The sequence below is a fragment of the Bison bison genome, unplaced genomic scaffold (genome assembly GCF_000754665.1).
Source record: "Bison bison bison isolate TAMUID 2011002044 unplaced genomic scaffold, Bison_UMD1.0 scf7180017864368, whole genome shotgun sequence".
NCBI classification, from domain to species: domain Eukaryota; kingdom Metazoa; phylum Chordata; class Mammalia; order Artiodactyla; family Bovidae; genus Bison; species Bison bison.
Genome location: NW_011494940.1, coordinates 2,512,844 through 2,534,373, shown reverse-complemented (window position 1 = coordinate 2,534,373; position 21,530 = coordinate 2,512,844). Strand labels below are relative to the sequence as shown.

Genomic DNA, 21,530 nt, shown 5'->3' with positions numbered 1-21,530 from the left:
TCTAGTCTTTCCCATTCTATTGTTTTCCTCTATTTCTTTGCATTGATCACTGAGGAAGGCTTTCTTATCTCTCCTTGCTATTCTTTGGAACTATGCATTCAAATGGGTATATCTTTCCTTTTCTCCTTTGCTTTTCACTTCTCTTCTTTTCACAGCTATTTGTAAGGCCTCCTCAGACAGCCATTTTGCTTCTTTGCATTTCTGTTCCATGGGAATGGTCTTGATTCCTGTCTCCTGTACAAAGGCAGGTAGGTTTTCTAATCTGTTCTTTGGTTGTATTTCAGCCCTAGAAATATTTTTCCAATTTTTGTCATGGCATTTAATTACGTTTATAAAGTACATTCAGTCGGATGTCACGGTGTCTCCAGTGAGTGGGAAAGGAATCCCAACCAGGTGTTGGGAAAGCATGAATCTCGCAGCAACTGGCCTCCATACTACAGTTCAGTCTCTTAAGAATTCCTAGTGTGATTCCCAATGTTAAAACTTGTGACATTTTGACAACTAAGTGATAAATTCAGGCTATACAAGGTAAGATTTGTAAAAGCCACTTGAAATAGTTATGGCAACATCAGTGTCGTCATTTCAACAAAGGCACACCCTTGCCTTTAGTTAATGTACTTCAGGAAGCTAAAACAGTCTCTAAAGCACATCGAGACGTCACAGGCACTGGCCCTGTTTAATTTGTTCACAGTTTTTCCTGCTCGATACTGAGGAAGAGAAAGTATTCACTATTAACTGTTCTGTATGAATCAGGGGTGTGTGTGGATTGAAAGAATAATTATTATATAGCTCTGGTGTTAATCTGGTAGGGAAAAGACTAGCTGAAGAAGGTTCTCAAGGCAGGCTCAGACCTCAGTCGAAAAGTAATTGTGAGAGTCTGTCCACACGTCACACAGTGACCCGGGGAGTGGAGGCTGGCGGATTGGCAGGCCAGGTGTCTGTCGTGAGGTAAGAGGCTGCAGGCAGACAGTGGCTACGGGCTCTGGGTTTTATCCGTGCGTCCACCTCGTGGCAGGCCTTCTCTAGGTAAGGCTTAGTGACGGCTTTCCCAGTTCTGTACGTGAAGGAACTGAACTGTCAAAAGCAAACAGAAGAGAAAGATGTGCGCACGTGCGTTTGCATGTAATTTCTTTTTGTTTCTTCTTTCTGTCTTTTAGGAGCTGAAATGCATCAAAGCAGCTGGAAGAGTAGAAGGCACAGGAGAAGGGGCCACCGACACAACGCTTGGTTCAGACCACATGGCTCTAACGAGAGGCAAGTGCTGTCGGTCGCCCAGTGTCTTCCCAGCATGGCCAGCACGCTCACACGCACATAACTCCCTAAGGGTCTCGACCAAGTGCAGCATCTGAGGGGGGCTGACTAGTCTACGCGTCTCCCACGCTCCCACGGGGGTGTCTCTGCCGAGGACCAGCCCATCCGCCACACTTTGAGTAGTGAGGAGATGGCCACACTCATCTTCCTCTTCCGTGTGACCATGACCTGTGGCCAGAGCCCTAGCCACAGGCTTAAACACTGTCTGGTATAACTGAGGAGCTGTTTCTCTATTTTTTGAACCTTTTTTCTCTCTCTCTCTCTTTTTTTTCAGCCTTGAAAATAGCTTTCTAGAAACCTAATTTCATTAATTCAGCCTAAATCCCAAGGAAGGCTATGTAATATATAATAGCTAATATTTAATGAATACAGAAAGGTATAAAGAATAATACAGTGAATATCATGTACCTACCACCCAGCTTAGAAAATAAAACAGCGTAAACTTAGGTGGAATCCCTATAATAAACATTTTCCACACTTGTTTTTCTGCATGAATGAAGTACAAACAGTCTAGTCTCAGGACATGATTCACCCCACCCCACCCCAGGAGAGGATACCTCCTCACAGTTCAGGGCTGCTGACCTGACTTCTGGCCCTAGGAGGTCTCTACAGCCCATTCCTCACCAAAGGAGACCTATATGCCAATTTCAGAACTCTTCCACTCTCCAGATCTCCTTTTAAAATGGACAAATTTCTAATTATAGAATCAGAAGCTGTCGAATGCCAGTATGCTTCTCTAGAATAGATTAACTCAAAGAGTAAAAAAAAACCATAAAATTTAAGTTTTAAAAAGGCATCACATTTGTGTGGAAGGAACAAGGGTGTTAGGATATCTGGGTTTGACGCTCTGCGTTTTTCCCGTGTGAAATCGGGCAAGCTACTTGGCCACCCTGAGTCACTCTTCGTATACAGTGCTTCTCTTGCGAGGGTCACAGTAGTGTATGCAAAGCCCCATGAGGATCCCTGGCTCTGAGCAGGCCTCCTGTATGGGCAGGCCTCACCTGGTTCAAGCTAATAGGGACTCTGAGCTGAAATCCCAAACTTGACCCGTGTTGTAGAAAGATCAGGATAGTACCCAGTGCTGATACGTTGTATAAGGAGAACCATGGGCCCCAGGCCTTCCCCCAAGAGCACAACATGCACCAGAATGTGGTCTGTGTAAGAAGAGTACCTTGACTCAGCCTGGCAGAGTCGTGTGGAAACATGCAGGACAGCAATCCTCTGCACTCCACATGGAAAGAAGGGAACAGCAGTCCTTGGACTAGAAATGTAGACATCTGTCATGACACTTAATCCCTCTCTCTCTTGCTGCTGATAACAGATGAACTGCCTCGGGAAGCTCTGGGCCATAAAAAGGGAGAATAAATAATATTCTCTGAAACTGTATTGTATTTCTGGGCAAAAAGAAAGTTATTTGATTTTTTTTTTTTACGCTTTTTTTGCAGTTTGTATTCCTTTCAGTGTTATAGGCTAGGGTAGGGAAAGTTCATAATTTTGGACTTTATCAGAATTCTAAAATTAGGTCTTTTGTTCTATCATTATATCCTTCAGCCTATAATTGCCACAGGAGCTGCTTGTACCTTTGCAGAATGAGTCTTTAAACCATGGGTCTGTCCCAGTGTTGTTGAGGAAATCACCTCTGTGCCCGAACCCCAGTTTCTCCAACCGTAGGCTTGGGTAGCCAAGTAAAATGTAAATTCTTTGTACTGCTGAATCCAGTAAAGACTTGAATTCACCTGGCCTTGTAGCTACTCTTGAGCTGACAGATGAGCCCAGCTGGTAAAATTCTTATTGGCCAAGAGTTCTGTTCTCATTTTCATCTGGAAAATTCCAAGAGACCTCAGAAAATGCTCAAAGGAGGAGATACAAAAGGGGAAGTACTGTGACCTGCATCCTGTAAAGGGTGAAAAGCCAAAACCTTGCCCTGACTTTGGAATATTAGCAGTAGGTAAACTGCTTCCAAGGAAGAGAAGGGTTAGTGCCTCCCAAGTAATCAAGGGTTGGGAATGTGAAGGCTGTGGAACTGCAGGACCCCACGGTCAGAGAATGACTGGGACTCACTGGCCGCAAGTTACTCTTGCAGGAAGGACGCAGGGGCACAGCAGAGCCCGCAGGGTTCCAGCGATGGCCATGGTGAGGCCCCCTCGACCTCCAGCACAGCTGGCAGCTCTTCTGTGCCAGGTAAGGCCGCCTGCCGGACAGGGCTCCTCTGGGGCCTGCCTGCGGGGAAAGATGACTAGATGAAACCTAGTCATCCCTTGTCATCTGGTTCTGTCTGTTCTGGCTGTCCTTCTCCTCAGCCCCGTGTGTCTTCACTTGTGTGTGGTACACTCTAGGTGTGTCATTAGCCCATTCCTGACTCAGAGGAAATCCTGGGAGCAAGTTGAAACACTCATGGGAGGAGCCGAGTGTGTTAAGAACCGAGATCCTGAGGCAAACGGCTCCCTGCAGGGCTGAACTCGGGCCCAGGGTGGAGACTGGCAATGCTCGTCCACCTGCTGTCCCTCGGGAAGGACCGGCAACGGGAGGGGTGGTGGACAGGCCCCTGGGCTCTCCGTTGGGTGGCTAAGTTCATGGAGTTTTAAGTTGAATTTTATTTCTTTTGATGTAAGATCTCTTTTGATGTAAGATCTACCAGGTTATTACTTTGATCCTGAAAAGAAGCGCTACTTCCGCTTGCTGCCTGGCCATAACAACTGCAACCCGCTCACAAAGGAGAGTATCCGGCAGAAGGAAATGGAGCGCAAGAGGCTGAGGCTGCTAGAGGAAGAGGAGCAGCAGGGAAAGGTAGGTGCCGCACCCCAGGGGCTGCCCGTCCCCGCCACTCCTGCCAGCGTCCACCCACTGCCACAAGGAGGCGGCAGTGAAACACCCCCCATAAGACTCGGCGTAGCACACTTCCCTGAAGGGGACCTGATGAAGAGAATAGGAACCGGCAAGATACTCCTCCCACCACCACCACCTTTTCTCATTCGCTGGGTTTCATCAGTAATCCTGACACTCTGTTCCTCCCCTGGGTTCTTGGTTAGCAACCTGATACAGCCTCTGTGACTGTATCTTTTCAATGGAAAACCAGAACATGTGGTTTGTATAGGAGGGTCTCCTTCTGGGAATGAGACGCCAGGATATCTCAGTGATCACAGGAGTAGTGGAGTGGAAAATCCAGGCCCCACCGTCATGGTAGCTCAAATGGAAAGCACGATGCAGACCCGAGTGGCCAGGCCATTCCTGCACTCACTAGCTCAGCGGCCTCATCGCAGGTTTAAGTTGACAGGGCCCTTGGAGAGAGGGGTGCCGAGCAGACTTTGTAGCTCTCACATACTTTCTTGTGATAGGCTTTTTCTCTTTCCAAGGAGAGGAGACTAGCACAGGAGAGGATCAGATTTTTATGCATGTAATTTCTGTCAACTTAGTACCTGTTTCTTCATCACATCCTAAAAACAGAATCCATTATACAATAACAGAAAACTTCATCGCATCTTTCTCTCTTTAATTTAGAAAATAGCCAGGTTGGGATTTAATGCATCTTCCTTACTCCAGAAAAGCAAGCTGGGTTTTCTCAACGCCACCAGTTACTGCCGGTAAGATAATGCCTCGTGGTTATGTTTTCTTCATCAGTGTTCTTTTCGTATTTTTTTATTTCCATGGTCCAAGAATTAAGTGGGCATAGCGTGCTTAGCTGCTCTTTGAGGAACCTTCACAGAGGAGGCGCTTCAGCCCACAGCCTGCCTTCCGCTGCTGAAGTCAGCGCTGGGAGCATCACCTCCCCTCTAGAGCCAGGGAGAGCGGGGAATGCATCCAGGCAGAGAAACTGGGCAGGAATTTCTCAAGGTGTTTCCTCTTCGTTACCTGTAGTTTGTTTCTAGTTAAGTAGAAGGTCCTTTAACTTCATTCCATCAGACTTCTGCCTCCTTTTCTCCTTCTAACGAGTTGTCAGCAAAAATGGCACGTTAAATGGGTATGTACTAAATTTCAAACACTTGTGATGTCTACAGTTCTAACTAAAGACCTGTGAGGTAGGTTGACCCTTCCCCCAGCTTCCAAACGAAGAGACTGAGACTCAGAGTGGAATGATTTGTTCAGGGTAAAAGTAGAAAGGGGACCGACCATCCATCTGACCCCCAAGTCTGAGCTCCTAGCCCCTGCGTTCTGCTTCCTGTTACAGCTGGGCCGGGAAGAACAACATGAGTAGGGGGTGGCTCCCTTGGGGAGGCCCCTCCCCGGAAGGCCGGCCCTACAGACAGTGTCAGCCAGGGCAGGTGGGAAAAGAGTTAAAGGTCTAGTTCTTCACCTGAAGACATGCTCAGTCCTTGGTGAAGAGGAAAGGAGCCAGTCGGATGGGCGGCTGCACGGGAACTGTGTGCCCTGCCACAGGTTGTTCCGTTCGGTCACACGCTCTTCATCCCAAGAGAAAGAGTTGCGCTAGATGATCCAAAACCAATCTTTCTAGTGTGCCCTTCTTTGACACCATGAGTGAGCCAGCCATTTCTTTGCTGTCGTTTTCCTAAGATTCTTAAATCGAGCTTCCTTGGAGCCTTGTTCAGCTCCACTGCTGAGATTTAACACAGAGAGAGAACTGACCCACAAAGATGGTCTTCTGGGTGGGGGACAGAGCAGAAGCCCTGCGTCGTCTTCATGGATACCTACGTGCGGCGTCCACCCTCCCATGCTGCTCTCCTTCTCCTCTGCAGTTTAGCCCACGAGCTGCGAGTGAGCTGCATGCAGAGGAAAAAGGTCCAAATTCAGAGCTCGGATCCCTCCGCTTTGGCAAGTGACCAGTTTAACCTGATAATGGTGAGTGCAAGGGAGCCGTCCGCGGGTGCCGGGGTGTAGTGGCCGTCCCCTGGGCCATTTGTGGCTTCGCTTTGCTTTCCATCAAGCCTGACCGCATAGAAGCCTCTAGCCTTGAAATCAGGTATTACGGTTCTAACAAGCAGCTACCAGCGGCAGATGCCAAGCTGGCGAGACAGGCTGTGCTGTGACCGTTGTCAGCCCCACTACAGCTGTGTCACTTGACATTCATTAAAGCCACAGTCCGCACATGCCAACGGAGAACCATCACTAAGTAACTTTCCACTGGGTATGTTGTGTACACAGGTGAGAAAGCACACAGTGGACCAGGGGCCTCTAGTCCTTTCCGTGCTGGACAGGGTTTGGTGGCCAAACCTGAAGTTCCAGCGTCCTTCAGAAGCAATGGCGTATTCGTCTCTTGCTTTGTCCCTGACTTCATTAGCAGGGCCTGCTCATCCAGCACACCTCCGTTTCCTCATCCATTGCATCATTTCTGGGGAACAGAAAGTTCCCACTTCTGGTTAGACCCAAACCAGAAGCCAGGGGCCAGAGAAATGCTGGCAGAGGATCAGAGTGTCCACCACAGACGGAAGGAGTCAGACCACTGAGCTAGACTGGCAACCCCTGGAGGCCTTCCTGGAGGCAGAGGGCCAGTCAAGGAGAGTGAGAGAACCTCAGTGGTCTACTGGTAGGATGGGAGGCTGAGGCGATGGAATTGACCATTGAGGTCCGGCCCCAGGAGACCTCGGCAGCAGAACCCTTCTGCGTAAGGTGTGTTGGGGGCCAGGACTCACATTCTCTCCTGTGTTTGGGCTACAGTTTGACCTCAGTTGAGCAGAATCCTTTCTGGTGGTGGGTTCCCCTCCGGAGCCCCTTCCCTCCAGTAGACCGGGCGGGGACAGTAGAGGTCACTGTGCGCCTGCCGCTTTAGCACGGCCTGGGCCCTCGGTCCTCACACTGCGGTGCTGGTGCCTGCAGGTCCCTCCCCGCCTGGATGGCGGGTGTGACCAGAGGGGTGGGAAGGGCAGTTTGTCACCCAGGGATCAGGTGCTCAATCTGACGCTAGCCATGGAAATGATTCTTCAGGAACATACTTGTTCTTGCCGAGTGAACTCGCAAAGGGAGTGTGTTTTCACCAGCATCCAAACCAGTGTGTATATGTGTATATTTATACATATATATTAAAAACACACATATAAAGGTATTGCTTTGAAATAATTAACCACATCTTTTAAATGAGAAAAGAAAAGCTTAAAAATAGCCCACATCCCAGTGCCATCTTTTTATTACAATTTTTCTCCCCACGCAGTGCCTTTTTTTACTTGGTGGTAATCATAGTGAAGTGAAAGCCGCTCAGTCATGTCCGACTCTTTGCCACCCCATGGACTGTACAGTCCATGGCATTCTCCAGGCCACAACACTGGAGTGGGTAGCCTTTCCCTTCTCCAGGGGATCTTCCCAACTTAAGGATCAAACCCAGATCTCCCACATTTCAGGCGGATTCTTTACCAGCTGAGCCACAGGGGAAGCCTGAGAATACTGGAGGGGGTAGCCTTTCCCTTCTCTAGCAGATCTTCCTGACCCAGGAATCGAACTGGGGTCTCCTGCGGCGGTAATCACAGTAGCTGTGTAATAGGAATCTTTTAGCCCTTGCCAGTTATAACTAGCATTTCCCACATTGCTGTGTGGCCTGCATGATGGCCACGTGCTGTGCCACCATGAGGCTCATCTGAGCAGTCCTCTGGGTGGACGTTAGGACTCTCCCACACCCAGTTGAGTGAAGTCAGACTTGCTGGCCGTGCCCCTCACTGCCGTTTTTGCCTCTGAGTTGTGAGACTAGATATCTGTTAGCTTTGCCCGGTGATGGCTACACCACGTAGGGGCAAGTCAGGTCACTCCACATTCCCTCATGGACAGGGGCCCTCACCTGGCGGGAATGCACAGAGAACGTGGGGACTGGGCAGTTGGTCTTAGGCAGCCCACCTGGCTCAGCCTGGGCAGTCACCCACAGTCCACCTCCCCTCTCCAGGCGGATACCAACAGTGACCGGCTCTTCAGTGTGAACGATGTCAAAGTCGGGGGCTCAAAGTACGGCATCATCAGCCTGCACGGCCTGAAGACCCCCACGTTCAGGGTGCACATGCACGAAAACCTCTATTTCACCAACCGGAAGGTATGCTGCCCTGCGCTATAGCCTTGGCAGCCGCTTTGCCTTTGGATCCAGGGCACTGTGGTAGTTGGTCACACTCAGAGGAGAGGAGAGCTTGGTGAAGGAGGCAGGGCTCCATTACCTCATTTTCACAAGGGAAAACGTTGTGTTTTAGCTCCTGGGAGGTGCGCCGCGGTGGGCAGAGGGTCCTCCCACTGCATCATCCTGTGTTCCATCTCCCAGCCAGTCTAGCCAGCACTGAAATTTACATAAATGTAAAGAGCCTTGCTTGCTGACTAGCGGGCAGCCTTTACATTGATTTGGGGTGATGGCATCTGTAAGAAGCTGTGATTTCCTCTTCGGTTGAGACCTGGGCCACAAGACAGACACAGCTTGAAAATGGTTTCTGGGTTAAGTGAGATCCGTTGCAGAGAATCCATCCCCTCCCTGGACGCGATACCAGATGCCTCATTATGAGGCCCCCATGCTGATGATGAAGGACCCCAGCCCAGGAGTTGCTTCCTCCCCTTGCCCTCAAGGTTCTACGCAGTGGGCAGGGAGCTTCCTTGTCCTCAGAAGCTCGTTCCAGCCCCTATTCAAGGAGTGAGACCTGAAGAAAGCAGTCATGTGTCTGTGTTCTGTAAGAAAGCGTCTGATTCTAAGTTGGCAGTCAGACCAGTCTTCCCATCTTGTCTTTCCTCACCAGGTGAACGCCATGTGCTGGGCCTCACTGAATCACCTGGATTCCCACGTTCTGTATCTTTGGGCATTGAAGAGGTTTGGTGGGCGGGCTGCACACTGGTGTAGACCTGGGCACCTGTGGGGTTTGTGAGACTGTGTCTCGGTGTCTTAGTGTCCAGAGGTCTGGGCCATTCTGCAGGCATGTCTCCCCTGAAGGAAAGAGTGGTGCATCCGCTAGAAAACAGGGATCCCCATGAGCACAGAGAAGTAGTTGAAGTGCTGAAACTGCTGATGGCACCACGTATCAGACAGAGTCCTGGGCTCGAGAGTCAGTGCTTTAGCAGAGGAACCAAGCGCAAAGGAACAGTAAAGCCATGAAAAGGGACCCCAGGTCCTCCTGAGACAGAGGGAAGGGGAACCTTGCAGGCAGGGCGGGGAGGCTGAGGGCACAGCAGAAAGGGTATCCCTGGACGTGCACTGGGGCTGTGGGCCCTAGGCCTTCTTCAGAGCACTCTTCATTCTCGTCTCCATCTTCCCTTCCCAGATTGTAGGGGCACACAGTGCCCAGTCAGGGCAGCTGGGCTCCCTGGGGCTCTTGATGGTGCAGAGGTCAGCTGTCCATTGTGTCCTTCATGGAGAGAAGGACCCAAAGTCGAAGCCACGTGCTAATGAGTCTTGTGGTTTACTTCCATAACAAATGAGCTCTTGAAACTGTGTGACCACTTGTTTTACCTGACTTAGAGCTGTCCTCAGGTTAACTGGTTAACATCTGTGAGTACAATCAGCACAGTGCTTGGCCATGTCATGGGTCCTCAACAAATGATGCCTCAATTGGAATCTGTTAGTTTGGTTTGCGGGGTTTGTTTTTTTTTTATTTGTTCCACAACACTCTGTTTCAAAGGGTTTTATTAGGATCTGATTATAAATTTTATGTAAGACAAACTGTGTGTGTTCTGTAAGTAGAAAGTTTTAGGTGGCTTTCGTTTGGTGGGGTTTGTGTAGTGATAGGACCACCTGTTACTGTCTTGATCTTAACCAGAGGGCAGAAGAGATCAAGCCTTTAAAAAGGCAAAACAAGAACCTCACTCCCATTTCTGATCTTCAGACAATATGGCATTTTTCCATGCTTCTCTTTGTGAGGATAAAATTCATTTATAGGCCTACCTCAGAGAGAGTGTAGGTTCAGTTCCAGACCACTGCAACGAAAAGAATATCGTAATAAAGCAAGTCACATGAATTTTTTGGTTTCCCAGTACATATAAAAGTTGTTTACACTATCCTGGTAAGTGTGCAGCAGCGTTATATTTGAGCAACAACGTACACACCTTATCTTAGAAATACTGTTGTTAAAAGTGCTAATCATCATCTGAGTTTGACTTGTTGATGACAAGTCAATCTTTTTGCAATAGACATCAAAGATCATTGATCACAGATTACTATAACGTAAAATAGTAACGAAAAATTCTGAAATGTTGTGAGAATTACCAAAATGTGACAGAAAAACACAAAATGAACAAATGCCGTCGGGGAAATAGCAACAGTAGTGGACTTGCTCAACGTCAGGTTGTTACGGATTCTCAATTTGTTTTAAAAATATATAAAAAAGTCCACTATCTGCAAAGAGCAGTAAAGCAAAGCATTATAAAACAAAGCACGCCTGTAGTGGGGTTTAATAACTGGGGTCTATTGCTCTTTGATCAGCAGCTTGCCCTCTGGTGGTCATTTCAGGTAATCAGGCTTTTACACGCCTGCTGCTTTTACTGAAGGTCTTGAACTTTCTCCCTTTAGAAAAATGACACCTGGTTCAGACCAGCCATCTGCTCTCTTCTCTGGAATGGCGGAAGGGTCAACTGAATTTTTTCTACACTTAACTAGTTTCTTCATTGACCTGTGGCCTATTAAAGGATTAAATCTTTGATACTGGCCCTTGCAAGTACTGTGCAGAGTTTGAGTGTAACCTGGGTTTCAGCCATAATAACATGGGTAAGGACTTTCTCCCATCCTTGCCCTACAAACCTAAAAGGAAAAGAAATGTATTTAAGAAAGTACTGAGCTGCCCAGATCAGGGTTCTCATGTATAATTTCGACAGCCTGTGTACTAGAGATACTCAACATGAGGCTTACCACCCAAGGCAACATGATACCCACACGCCACACATGCAGGTGGTCAAGACTATTGCCTGCTTGGCGCAGATGTGCATTTTTCGATGAAGTGTGTATATTCATTCCATCATTTATTGAGCATCTGCAACCCCTGTGGAAGGTAGGAACTAGGCACCTCAACAGGTGATCAAGTCTGCAGTGATGGCCATGGGGCAGTTGTAGAGTACAGGAATTGGGTGGCCTTTCTGGAGGTGATCCCCACATGGGAAGGAGGGGACAGAGCGCCCATTAGAAGGAAGAGTGAGAAGCGAGCTTGGCACATTGGACAGCAGTAAGTGGCTTGGTAGCCATGATGTTTTTGGCTAGGTAGGACCTTGCAAAACCACATCCTCAGGGCTGTGGGATGCCCCTGGAGAACAGTCGTCATGGATTCACTTCTCAAATGGCAGTGAGGGTGGTTGACTGGTGAGGATGAGACCTTGGGTGGAAGGCTGCTGCAGGACCCAGAGTAGTGGCAAGAGAGTGAACTGATGAGCAGGAGTGGAGGAGAGACACGAGTTTACGAGGCTTTAGAGCCTAGGCTGGGGTGTCTTAGCGATAGAAGGTCCAAGGATGGAACGCCAGGGGAGTGCTTACGGAGCCAAGGAGTGTGCCATTAGAAACTGCTGCATGGCTCAGGGCAGGACCGGAAGGCATTCATCGGGTTTAGGTATTAAGACCTCACTGGAGACCTTGGTGGAGAACATCTCACTGAAAAGATGAAGGTCTGACCTGGATTTCAGTGGGTTGAAGAGTAAAAGGCGAGGAAGTAGGGAATAAACACAGGTTTCTATTGAAACTCTGAAGGGAAAGGAACCACATCAGAAGACGGTCCAGTAGAAAAGCAGGCAAAGGACATAAAGTGACAGCTCAAAGGAAGGGAAGCCTGATGACTATCAGATGTAGCCAGAGAAGTGCGAATTGAAAGGTAATTTATACCCATTCAGATAAACACAGTTTTTAAGGTCTGATAGAGCCAAGTTTTGGTGTAGGAGGAGAATGGGGAAAACTGCTAGAAGATGCCGGTTTCCTATTTAGTAAGGGTGACTGTTTTACGGAACTCCTGTTTCAAATGTTTGTGTGTATATGGCACACTGTAGTGTAAAGTGAAATCCTTATCACAGGTGTAAGAAACTCTTAAGAGAAGCTTCCCATACATGGGAGTGGAAGACAGAAGGACAAGAAGAGAGGAAAAAAGGATGCGGGCGGGGGCAAAACCCACTTCAGCAGCAGGATCCCAGATAAATAAACTGTGGTCTGTTCATACAAAGGGGTGCTCTGTGGTGCAAGTGGTTGAACCAGAGCTACAAACACTACCACAGTTACGTCTCGGAGACAATGTACGTTGAACAGTTGTAGAAGATTGTGTGTGACGCCATTTACATGTATTTTAAAATCAAATGCTTCTTTACATTGCTTAAGGACAAATACTGTGTAGTAGAAATATTAAGGCCTAGAACTCAGACTTGTTTTAGAGTCGCAATTCTATGTGGGGGGAGTTAAAAAGGGGCCTTTAAATGTATCTGTGACATTTTTTTCCTTTTAAAATATCCAAAACTAAATATGGAACATGGAGCCTGTTAAATGTGGATGATTTTTTTGGAGAGTGCTGATGCCCATTCTCCTCCTGGAGGAGACTCGTTCTTGACTGTCCTTAACAGCTCTTCCAGGCTGTGCCTCATGGGAATTGCAGAGACTCCGGGCTGTGCCACCCTGCTCCCCACGTCGCTGTTTGTCAGTAATCATGCAGGTACTGATGGATAAGGAGGTGCTGGGGGACATCTTTGTCCTCTGCCTCCCAGGAGCTGCAGCCAGCAGCAGCATAAGCTCTGTGGTGATGGCTTGGACAAGACGGGTGGGGACCACAGGCTGGTGAGTCCAAGTGGGAGCTCGCAGGATGGGGACAGTCTGCAGAGCACCTGGGAGGATTCCCTAAACCCCACCCAGGATTTGTACTGGAAGCGTGTACATCTTCACTTATCCCCTCCTTTTGGGTCTTTTCAGCAGCCAGAACAGTTAAAAGCATGTGTAACCAGTATAGGAGATGAAAATATTTATTTAGGCTGCCTATATACAGATCACCAAGAGAGCATCTGTTAAGCTCCTACTGTATGGAAGGTGCTGTCAGGGATACTTAGATTCTGTATGGCTGAAGGCAGTCTGACGGCCTGGCAGCATTCTGGATATGAAGTTTTCAGTTTCAGAGAATTAGGTTCAGAGACAAGGATCAGGCCTCTCAGGTAGACCTGACATGAATCCCAGCTCTGCCCCTAACCATCTTGAAGAGATTGCTTAACCTCTGGAAAGTAAATATCTGCCCCCTCGGGTTACATGGAAGATTAAGTGATTTAATGCACACTTAGCCTTGTGCCTAGCGTTTCATCATACAGCCAGTTTGTGAAGCAGGAGGATATAGTATCATCATTTTACAGATGAGGAAACTGAGGCAAAAAGAGGTTCAGAATTTGCCTTACAAAACCAAGAGATGCTCTTAGAAGTCAGGATATTGGTTTCCTTTAGGGAGGAGTGAGGAGGGTAGTAATTGGGAAGAAACATGAAGAGTATCAGGGTACTAGAATGTTCTAGTAACCTGGGTGGTGGTTACAAAGCTCTACTTACTTTGAGAGAACTCATTAAGGAGTATAGTATGATTTGTGCCCTTAATGTATGTTTTATCAATTTTAAAAAATGAACAGAAAGTTTGCTTAAGATCACACAGCTGGACTTGAAACACTGTTTCCTCAGCAGGAGACCGGCCTGGCATGCTCTGCAGTTTCCGGATCCCCGGGGCCTGGTCCTGCGCGTGGTCCCTGAACATCCAGGCAAACAACTGCTTTAGTACAGGTGAGCCACCCAGCTGCCCAGAGTGAGAGAGGGCACAGACCTGAAACACCAGTCCACAGTTCCTCTCCCCGGACCGAGAGGGACATTGTCCGCCCTGTCTCCGTCTCTCTCAGGCTTGTCTCGGCGAGTCCTGGTGACCAGCGTGGTGACGGGACACCGGCAGTCGTTTGGGACCAGCAGTGACGTCTTGACCCAGCAGTTTGCTGTCACGGTTGGTTGCACTGGGGAGGGCCTAACTCAGAGTTTCCCAAGAGGCGACCTTGTGCTGGGCTGGAATGGGATTCCCTTGTGTGAAATCTAGTCCTCCTCTCTCATATACAGGGAAAAAGAGGGCATCCGAAGTGATTCATGGGTGAATAAGTCAGTGCTGAATGAAATTTGGCCGATCTAGAAAGGCCTGGCTCAGCTGGCTTTCAGCAACTTCCTAAAGTTTCAATGAAGTGTTAGTTCTTGAGTACTTAGATTAGCCAGCAGGACAGTAAAAAAATTTTAATGTATAAATTATGTCCCAGTTTGTAACAGTTTTATATGCAGTTGGCAAGCTACCCATTTGATAAATTTAAAAATTAAAATTCTGGTCCTTACTACATTTCAAAGACTCGACCTATAGAAAATGCCACCTTTCTTTCAAAGGGTGGAAGAGATGTGCTGACCTGCTTTTGGCAATAAGCACAGAACTCATCATTCTGGTTTCTTCAGCCATCTTCCCACTCTATTTGGGACCCGTGTCTTCCCTGGATTTCTAGTCTGTTTTACTCCACTCTCATCACCTACTTTCTCACTCATAACCTGGGCGGGGATGGGACACCCTCACTTCACGGGAGGGGAGGGGTTCAGGGTGAGGCCTTAAGGGCCTGTCGCAGCCAGCGGGGAGGACACTGGAGGGACACGTGATGTCCAGTTCTTGACCTTTGATAAGAAACCCTTCCGTCTCCGCTGAAGCTCGAACCCTAACCAGCCTGCCTCTACCCATCCCTCTGATCCAGAGAAGGGAGACGGGGGGTGTGTTCTGGGGGACTCACTCTTCGCAGACGTGGAGGGAGGTACCAAACAGTCCTTCTCTCCACAGGCTCCTTTGCTGTTTAACGGCTGTCGTTCTGGCGAAATCTTTGCCATTGATCTGCGTTGTCAAAATCAGGGCAAGGGCTGGAAGGCCACCCGCCTGTTCCACGACTCTGCAGTGACCTCTGTGCAGATCCTCCAAGAAGAACAGCGCCTGATGGCGTCCGACATGGCCGGAATGGTACGGGTACTGCTGACTGCAGCTACGGAGCTGCTCTGGGCCAGGGGAGGGGCTCGGCAGGAGAGGCTCCTGTGTCGGACCGCGGCAGGGGAGAGGCATGTGGAGACCAGGTGAGGTGCCAGGTGTGCAGGGCAGCTGCTTTGCCGCCCACTCGGAGCCCCATCTGGTCTAAAGGGATGGGGCACTTGTCCTGGTGCCTCTGATAGGTTCTCAGACTCAGAGCGGGCGCCTTACATTTTCTCACTTGAAGAGGTCTGTGGAGACACCTCGCCCCCGCTGGCTTTCACGCCTGGGGCTCACCAGTACATGCTGGATGGACCCTTCCTGACAGCCTCTGTGCTTCTTCCCACAGATCAAGCTGTGGGACCTGAGGACCACCAAGTGCATCAGGCAGTACGAAGGGCACGTGAACGAGTATGCCCACCTGCCCCTGCACGTGCACGAGGAGGAAGGAATCATGGTGGCAGGTAGCTGGGGACGAGGCGTTCCATCCCACTGACCCTGACCCTGAGGACCCCCAGCAGCTAAAGCAGAGAAGACATGACTCTATGGCAAGCTGAATAAAGGGGGGTTTGGACACTTGGGGTCTGGGAGTCAAGATGGGGTGCAAAGTTGGCCATCAGTGAGCAACAGTTTAACCCCCAGCATGTGGATAGCCCTTTGTCTCCATGTCACTGGGCAGACATCACTTCAGTTACAGGCCAGTGAGGAGCAATAAAACACAGCAACTTAGGAGACCTGGGTGTGGGGGTTAAGTCTGTTCACCAGGTCCGCATTCAGGGCGGCCGTCCTGTCGCAAAGCTTGAGCCCCTGTTCTTTGTACTCATGCTTCTACCAGAGGATGCTGAGAACAGAGATGAAGGTCATTGTAAAGGAACCAATGCCCGGTCCCTTTACCACCACCACTGTGATCCCATGATGTGTAGAATAGAAGCAGAGCTTTCGAGCACCAAACCCCCTTGAAAGGAGTTACAAGTTGATCACAGATTATATTATATAATTATTCAGCACTTTCACAAATGAAATAGTAGGCCCTTGGCATTAAGGTGTATGTTCTTAGTCTTCACAGATCTCAAATCTTCTACAGATCTCAAATATTCCTACAGAAAGTACCTATCTGCTGTGAAATTTTTTGTGGCTGAGAAGCATCACTTCGCTAGAACTTTCTTAGAATTTTTTACTACTCTTACCACACCACCAGCAGTTAGCTTCCTTAAGTCTATTTTCCACAAGTTTTCACTGCAGAAGAGTTTCTGTGTTCTGGATGATAGGAAAGATACGAGCCTTGTTGAGAAGCAGATGTAGGGAGTGGGCTGACTGCAGTAATCCTTGAACTGCATGACCCGAACTGACCCACCCCCAAGGTCATAGAGTCAACTCGGATGGTCGGAAGCACACACTGAAGTCCGTGACGCCTGAGGTCTGCCCTTTCCCCCAGTAGCATATACTGGCTGTCCGGGCTGCTGTAATCAGTGGTGTCTGGTATCTCTTTCCTCTGACCTGTGAATACTGAAGACTATAAAGTCTTATGAACTGAATCATTAAAGCAGAAAATGTTTTGGAGAGAGTTATCACCCAGTTTGCCCCGGGATGTAATGAAATTAAAGAGATCGTCCTGGTTACTATCTCATAAAAAGGAAATGAGCTGCATGTCATCTAGAACAGGTGGGCTGGGCTCCCTCTTGAACAGCCCTTGTCACCAAGAGAAACAGAATGGGCCACCCAATAGCCAAGATGCCCCATGAACCACCCAGGGTGTCACAGCCAGCCTTTGCGTCTTGTCCCTTTGAACACCGGCAACTCGCAATTCTGGAGCACCAGGGCAACCTGTGACTTTAATTTTCAAAAGGGACATCTTATCTGTAGAGACAATTTCCGTTGTGAGTTTGCTTGGCTCTTGTGGAATCACCTTTAGCCCTTAGGAATCGTGGAAGCCAGGGCCACAGTTTCCACCCCCTGCCCTCCGCCCTGGTCCTGTGCATTCTCACTAACCTGCAGCATGTCTTCCCTCTCTCTTAGTGGGCCAGGACTGCTACACGAGAATCTGGAGCCTCCACGACGGCCAACTACTCAGAACCATACCTTCCCCATACCCCACCTCCAAGGCCGACATCCCCAGCGTGGCCTTCTCTTCTCGTCTTGGGGGCGCCCGGGGAGCGCCAGGGCTGCTCATGGCTGTCCGGCAGGACCTTTACTGCTTCTCCTACAGCTAACTCTGCAGGGTGCGGCCTGGAGGGGTGTGAATGTTACTCAAGGGAGCTAAGGTAGCCGTATTTTTGCCACAATTGCTGTTTCCAGTGAGGGCATTTTAAGTGGGTCGACTGTGTGCACATGTACCATCCATCCAGCTGCGGAGGAAGAGGTGATATGTTTTATGTGGAGATACTTCAGTAAAGTGATCTCGGTTAAGTTGTGAGCCTTGAAAGTCCTTTTCATAAAAGGTGCCTATTTCTTGTTGAATTCCTTAGGATCTCTCTTCCCCTCTTTTTTTAACAAAAAATAATTTTCTAAAGGCTGAAGATAGACAGTAACTAAAGCTGCTTTTTTCAGCAAAAGCCCTTTCAAGAAGCCTGATGAGACTGTTAGTAGTCAGTGCCTGGGTCCCAGAAAGACATCCTTGAGAAAGCCAGGTGAGAAGAAGGGAAAGTCATTTCTCTGAGTCTCTAGAAGAAGATTTTTAAGGCTGAGTTGGTCATCATTAAATTAGCCTTCTCAAACTCACTCAACACCAGTGTCAGATCTCTCAGATTCTCATTTATTACCATTCATTGGCTTTCAAAGGAAAGGTGGATCCTTTCAGATGCTAGGCAGGCCTTAGCGTGCATTTCTTGAAGCACCTTCCAGACTGTTAGATACAGCAGCTCCTGTATTTATCGTGGTGACTTGAACATCCATTCAAGGGCCCCAATTCAAAGAAAACGGGCTTGGCCTTTTTGTAATCCAAGAGAAGTGGTTTGTGAGATGTTTATACAGAGTGTTAATATAAAGAGCGGGTCTTTCTACCAGATGAAGAACCACAACATGGTGTGTCACTTCTGTTCATGATTTAGAACCTCGTGATGCTTGGCTGCTGTAGCATCAAACCAGCTACGGCAACACCTGCTCAGATCTTGGGTGAGGGAACAAAAGATGGAGACTGAGGCCAGCTTTCGTGGCTTTTCTGCAAAGCTTTCAGCAGGCTCCCTGGCCTGGGTTGGGTTCAGCCAATCGAACATAACAGCAGGAAAGCAGACAGGAGCTTGAGGGGAGAGTGTTAGTTTCTGGCTCCCCTCCTTTTGGGGTTTGCAGAGCTGTGGCTGTTTCCCTCCACCCCAGGCTACAGCTTCTGCTGGAACACAGCTCTCTGGATTCCAGGAACTTCTCTCCATTTGTCCCTTCAGACCTGCAGCTGGTAATTGCATCTCTCTGTTGTTAGTCCAATGTGCTTCGCCAATTAACACACTCTACAGTTATCCCCTTAAGTGTTACACATCTGTGTCCTGCCAGAACCCTCCTACAACTTAATGTACAGAGAAACAAATCCAAAACTCATTAGAGTATCAGAATGGTCATCCCATAGATGAGCTGTATGTTATAATAAATGTTTTCAGAGCTTTAGGTTTTATAAATGACTTTCCCCTATCTTAACCTGACTAGACCCTTAAAACAACCCATAAAGGAGGTAGGGCAGTAGTAATAATATAAAAATTATCAACATCCTTTTCTGGGCAGAGAAATTGACCACAGATCACAGACCTCGCACTTGGTACCAGAAGAGACCACGTCCTCTACTTTCCACACTCCTAGTTGCTGACAGTACTTGGGTATCACACTGCTAGTGCTAAGGAGAAATCACAAGGCAGCTTGGGGCAATGCTAGCATTTCATATTTAATCACCAAGTAAATAAATTTTTCTGGCTCTGGCACTCAAAGGCAAGAAGCTTGCCAATTACCAGAATTCTTAGGTGTTCAATCATTTAGACATCGCCCCTGTATCTCTGCAGCCCTGGCATGCTGACCTGCATGGAGGACTCAGGAAATAGCCTTATGATTGAAAGGTCCAGCTGACCAATCACAGCAGAATCTTTTGGATTGATTTTGGTGACATGCCCCCACCCGAAGAGCACAAACAAGCATAAGTGCTAAGCTGTGACCCTAATATCACTCATACTTTCACCCCCAGAAGTTCTAAGTTCTCACAAGTTTGTTCATAAGAAGATCTGCCTTCTACAGAGAGTATCTTTGGTATTGCACCTCTAGTGCAGAGCTTTTGCCACAATTCTGTACTGCAAAGAAGCTGTGGCTACTCAGTCCACTTTTGAACAGTACACTGTCTCTCAGAGACAGGAGACAACTGACTACTCAAAAAAGTACCTGATGAGCTCTGAGATGTAGCTGGTGGTTATACCTGCAATGCAAGAGACCCAGGAGACAGAGGTTCAATCCCTGGGTCAGGAAGATCCCCTGGAGGAGGAAATGGCAACCCACTCCAATATTCTTGCCTAGAAAATCCCATGGACAGAGAGGAGCATGGTGGGCTGCAGTCCATGGGGTCGCAAAGAGTTGGACATGACTGAGCACATCACATTCCAAAACACCTTCCTAATGCCTTGTCAACTGTCCCATAGCCCAGGTTCCTTACTAGGCAAATACAGTTGTCAAAGAATTAGTTGTATGTTTGCCTTAGGCTTAAAAAAAAAAAAGAGATGAGGACATGATCAAAATTCTTAATTTAGCAATCTGTTCTTATGTTTGGTTAGTGGTCACTGCTCCTAACATTTGTTCTAGATGATATGAAAAGTGGTTAAACTTCACTGCAAAGTTGATAAAGCATTTTGGCACACTGCTTGTTAAGAGTGTCCCGAAGACTAAGTCTGTCATACACTCTGGAGGCATTTTTCACTTGCAGGTCTGTTAGGGCCTTTTGCCCTGATCCTCCGGGTGCCAATGAAAGGTCTAGAATGAACAGAGGGTGGCGTCAGCACCAGGCTCCGATAAACCCTTTGCTGTTTCCTTGCTCGTGGCCTTCTTAACGGATGAGAACAGTAGCACAGACTGGTCACCAGAAATGCCCACCGGTCAACACTCGGTGCCCACAACAAGGGCACCACCTGCTTACCTCTTACCTGTGAGCCCTCACTCTGTCCTGGTCTAAATGTTCCCTGTAACCGTCTCTGAAAACAACTGCAGGCTAAATTTCTCCATTCATGTTACAACGGTAGATGCCTCCAGGCCCACTCCTTGACGTCTGCCTCTTCAGGCCACCGCCATGAGAATGACCTTTCCCCAAAGATGCCTGCACTCAATGGCTTCTTATGCCTCGGGATAAAACATGGCCTTGAGATGTGAACACACACACCTTAGCCTGTTGCCCCTTCTCTTGGGACATGTTTCACCCTCACCTGGGCATCTGTGCAAGCTGTCCTCCGATCTGTTTCATCTGTAATTGTCTAACTGTTGCGATCAATGCAAAGAATTAGAGGAAAACAATAGAATGGGAAAAACAGAGATCTCTTCAAGAAAGTTAGAGATACCAAGGGAACATTTCATGCAAAGATGGGCTCGATAAAGGACAGAAATGGTATGGACCTAACAGAAGCAGAAGATATTAAGAAGAGATGGCAAGAATACACAGAAGAACTGTACAAAAAAGATCTTCACGATCCAGATAATCACAATGGTGTGATCACCCACCTAGAGCCAGACATCCTGGAATGTGAAGTCAAGTGGGCCTTAGAAAGCATCACTATAAACAAAGCTAGTGGAGGTAATGGAATTCCAGTTGAGTTATTTCAAATCCTGAAAGATGATGCTGTGAAAGTGCTGCACTCAATATGCCAGCAAATTCGGAAAACTCAGCAGTGGCCACAGGACTGGAAAAGGTCAGTTTTCATTCCAATCTCAAAGAAAGGCAATGCCAAAGAATGCTCAAACTACCACACAATTGCACTCATCTCACACACTAGTAAAGTAATGCTCAAAATTCTCCAAGCCAGGCTTCAGCAATATGTGAACCGTGAACTTCCAGATGTTCAAGCTGGTTTTAGAAAAGGCAGAGGAACCAGAGATCAAATTGCCAACACCTGCTGGATCATGGAAAAAGGAAGAGAGTTCCAGAAAAACATCTATTTCTGCTTTATTGACTATGCCAAAGCCTTTGACTGTGTGGATCACAATAAACTGTGGAAAATTCTGAAAGAGATGGGAATACCAGACCACCTGACCTGCCTCTTGAGAAATTTGTATGCAGGTCAGGAAGCAACAGTTAGAACTGGACATGGAACAACAGACTGGTTCCAGATAGGAAAAGGAGTACATCAAGGCTGTATATTGTCACCCTGCTTATTTAACTTCTATGCACAGTACATCATGAGAAACGCTGGACTGGAA

General features: G+C 48.0%; 1 protein-coding gene across 3 annotated transcripts in view; it reads left to right on the top strand.

The window, feature by feature from the left end:
- The window catches only part of DCAF4 (DDB1 and CUL4 associated factor 4), a 34,134-nt gene extending 16,560 nt beyond the window's left edge, over nt 1–17,574 (top strand). Inside the window, exons 2-14 of one of the 3 annotated variants that reach the window (XM_010855807.1) lie at nt 1,158–1,254; nt 3,395–3,492; nt 3,941–4,098; nt 4,810–4,892; nt 6,003–6,105; nt 8,132–8,275; nt 8,958–9,007; nt 12,745–12,824; nt 13,820–13,918; nt 14,032–14,129; nt 14,988–15,161; nt 15,514–15,628; nt 17,181–17,574. In XM_010855807.1, the coding sequence (XP_010854109.1) occupies nt 1,166–1,254; nt 3,395–3,492; nt 3,941–4,098; nt 4,810–4,892; nt 6,003–6,105; nt 8,132–8,275; nt 8,958–9,007; nt 12,745–12,824; nt 13,820–13,918; nt 14,032–14,129; nt 14,988–15,161; nt 15,514–15,628; nt 17,181–17,374 (1,485 nt within the window). In that variant the 5' untranslated portion in view covers nt 1,158–1,165 and the 3' untranslated portion in view covers nt 17,375–17,574. Of the gene's footprint in view, nt 1–1,157; nt 1,255–3,382; nt 3,493–3,940; nt 4,099–4,809; nt 4,893–6,002; nt 6,106–8,131; nt 8,276–8,957; nt 9,008–12,744; nt 12,825–13,819; nt 13,919–14,031; nt 14,130–14,987; nt 15,162–15,513; nt 15,629–17,180 lie in introns of all 3 variants that reach the window. The other 2 variants (XM_010855806.1, XM_010855805.1) reach the window with 2 other exon arrangements.
- The last annotated feature ends 3,956 nt before the right edge of the window (nt 17,575–21,530 follow it).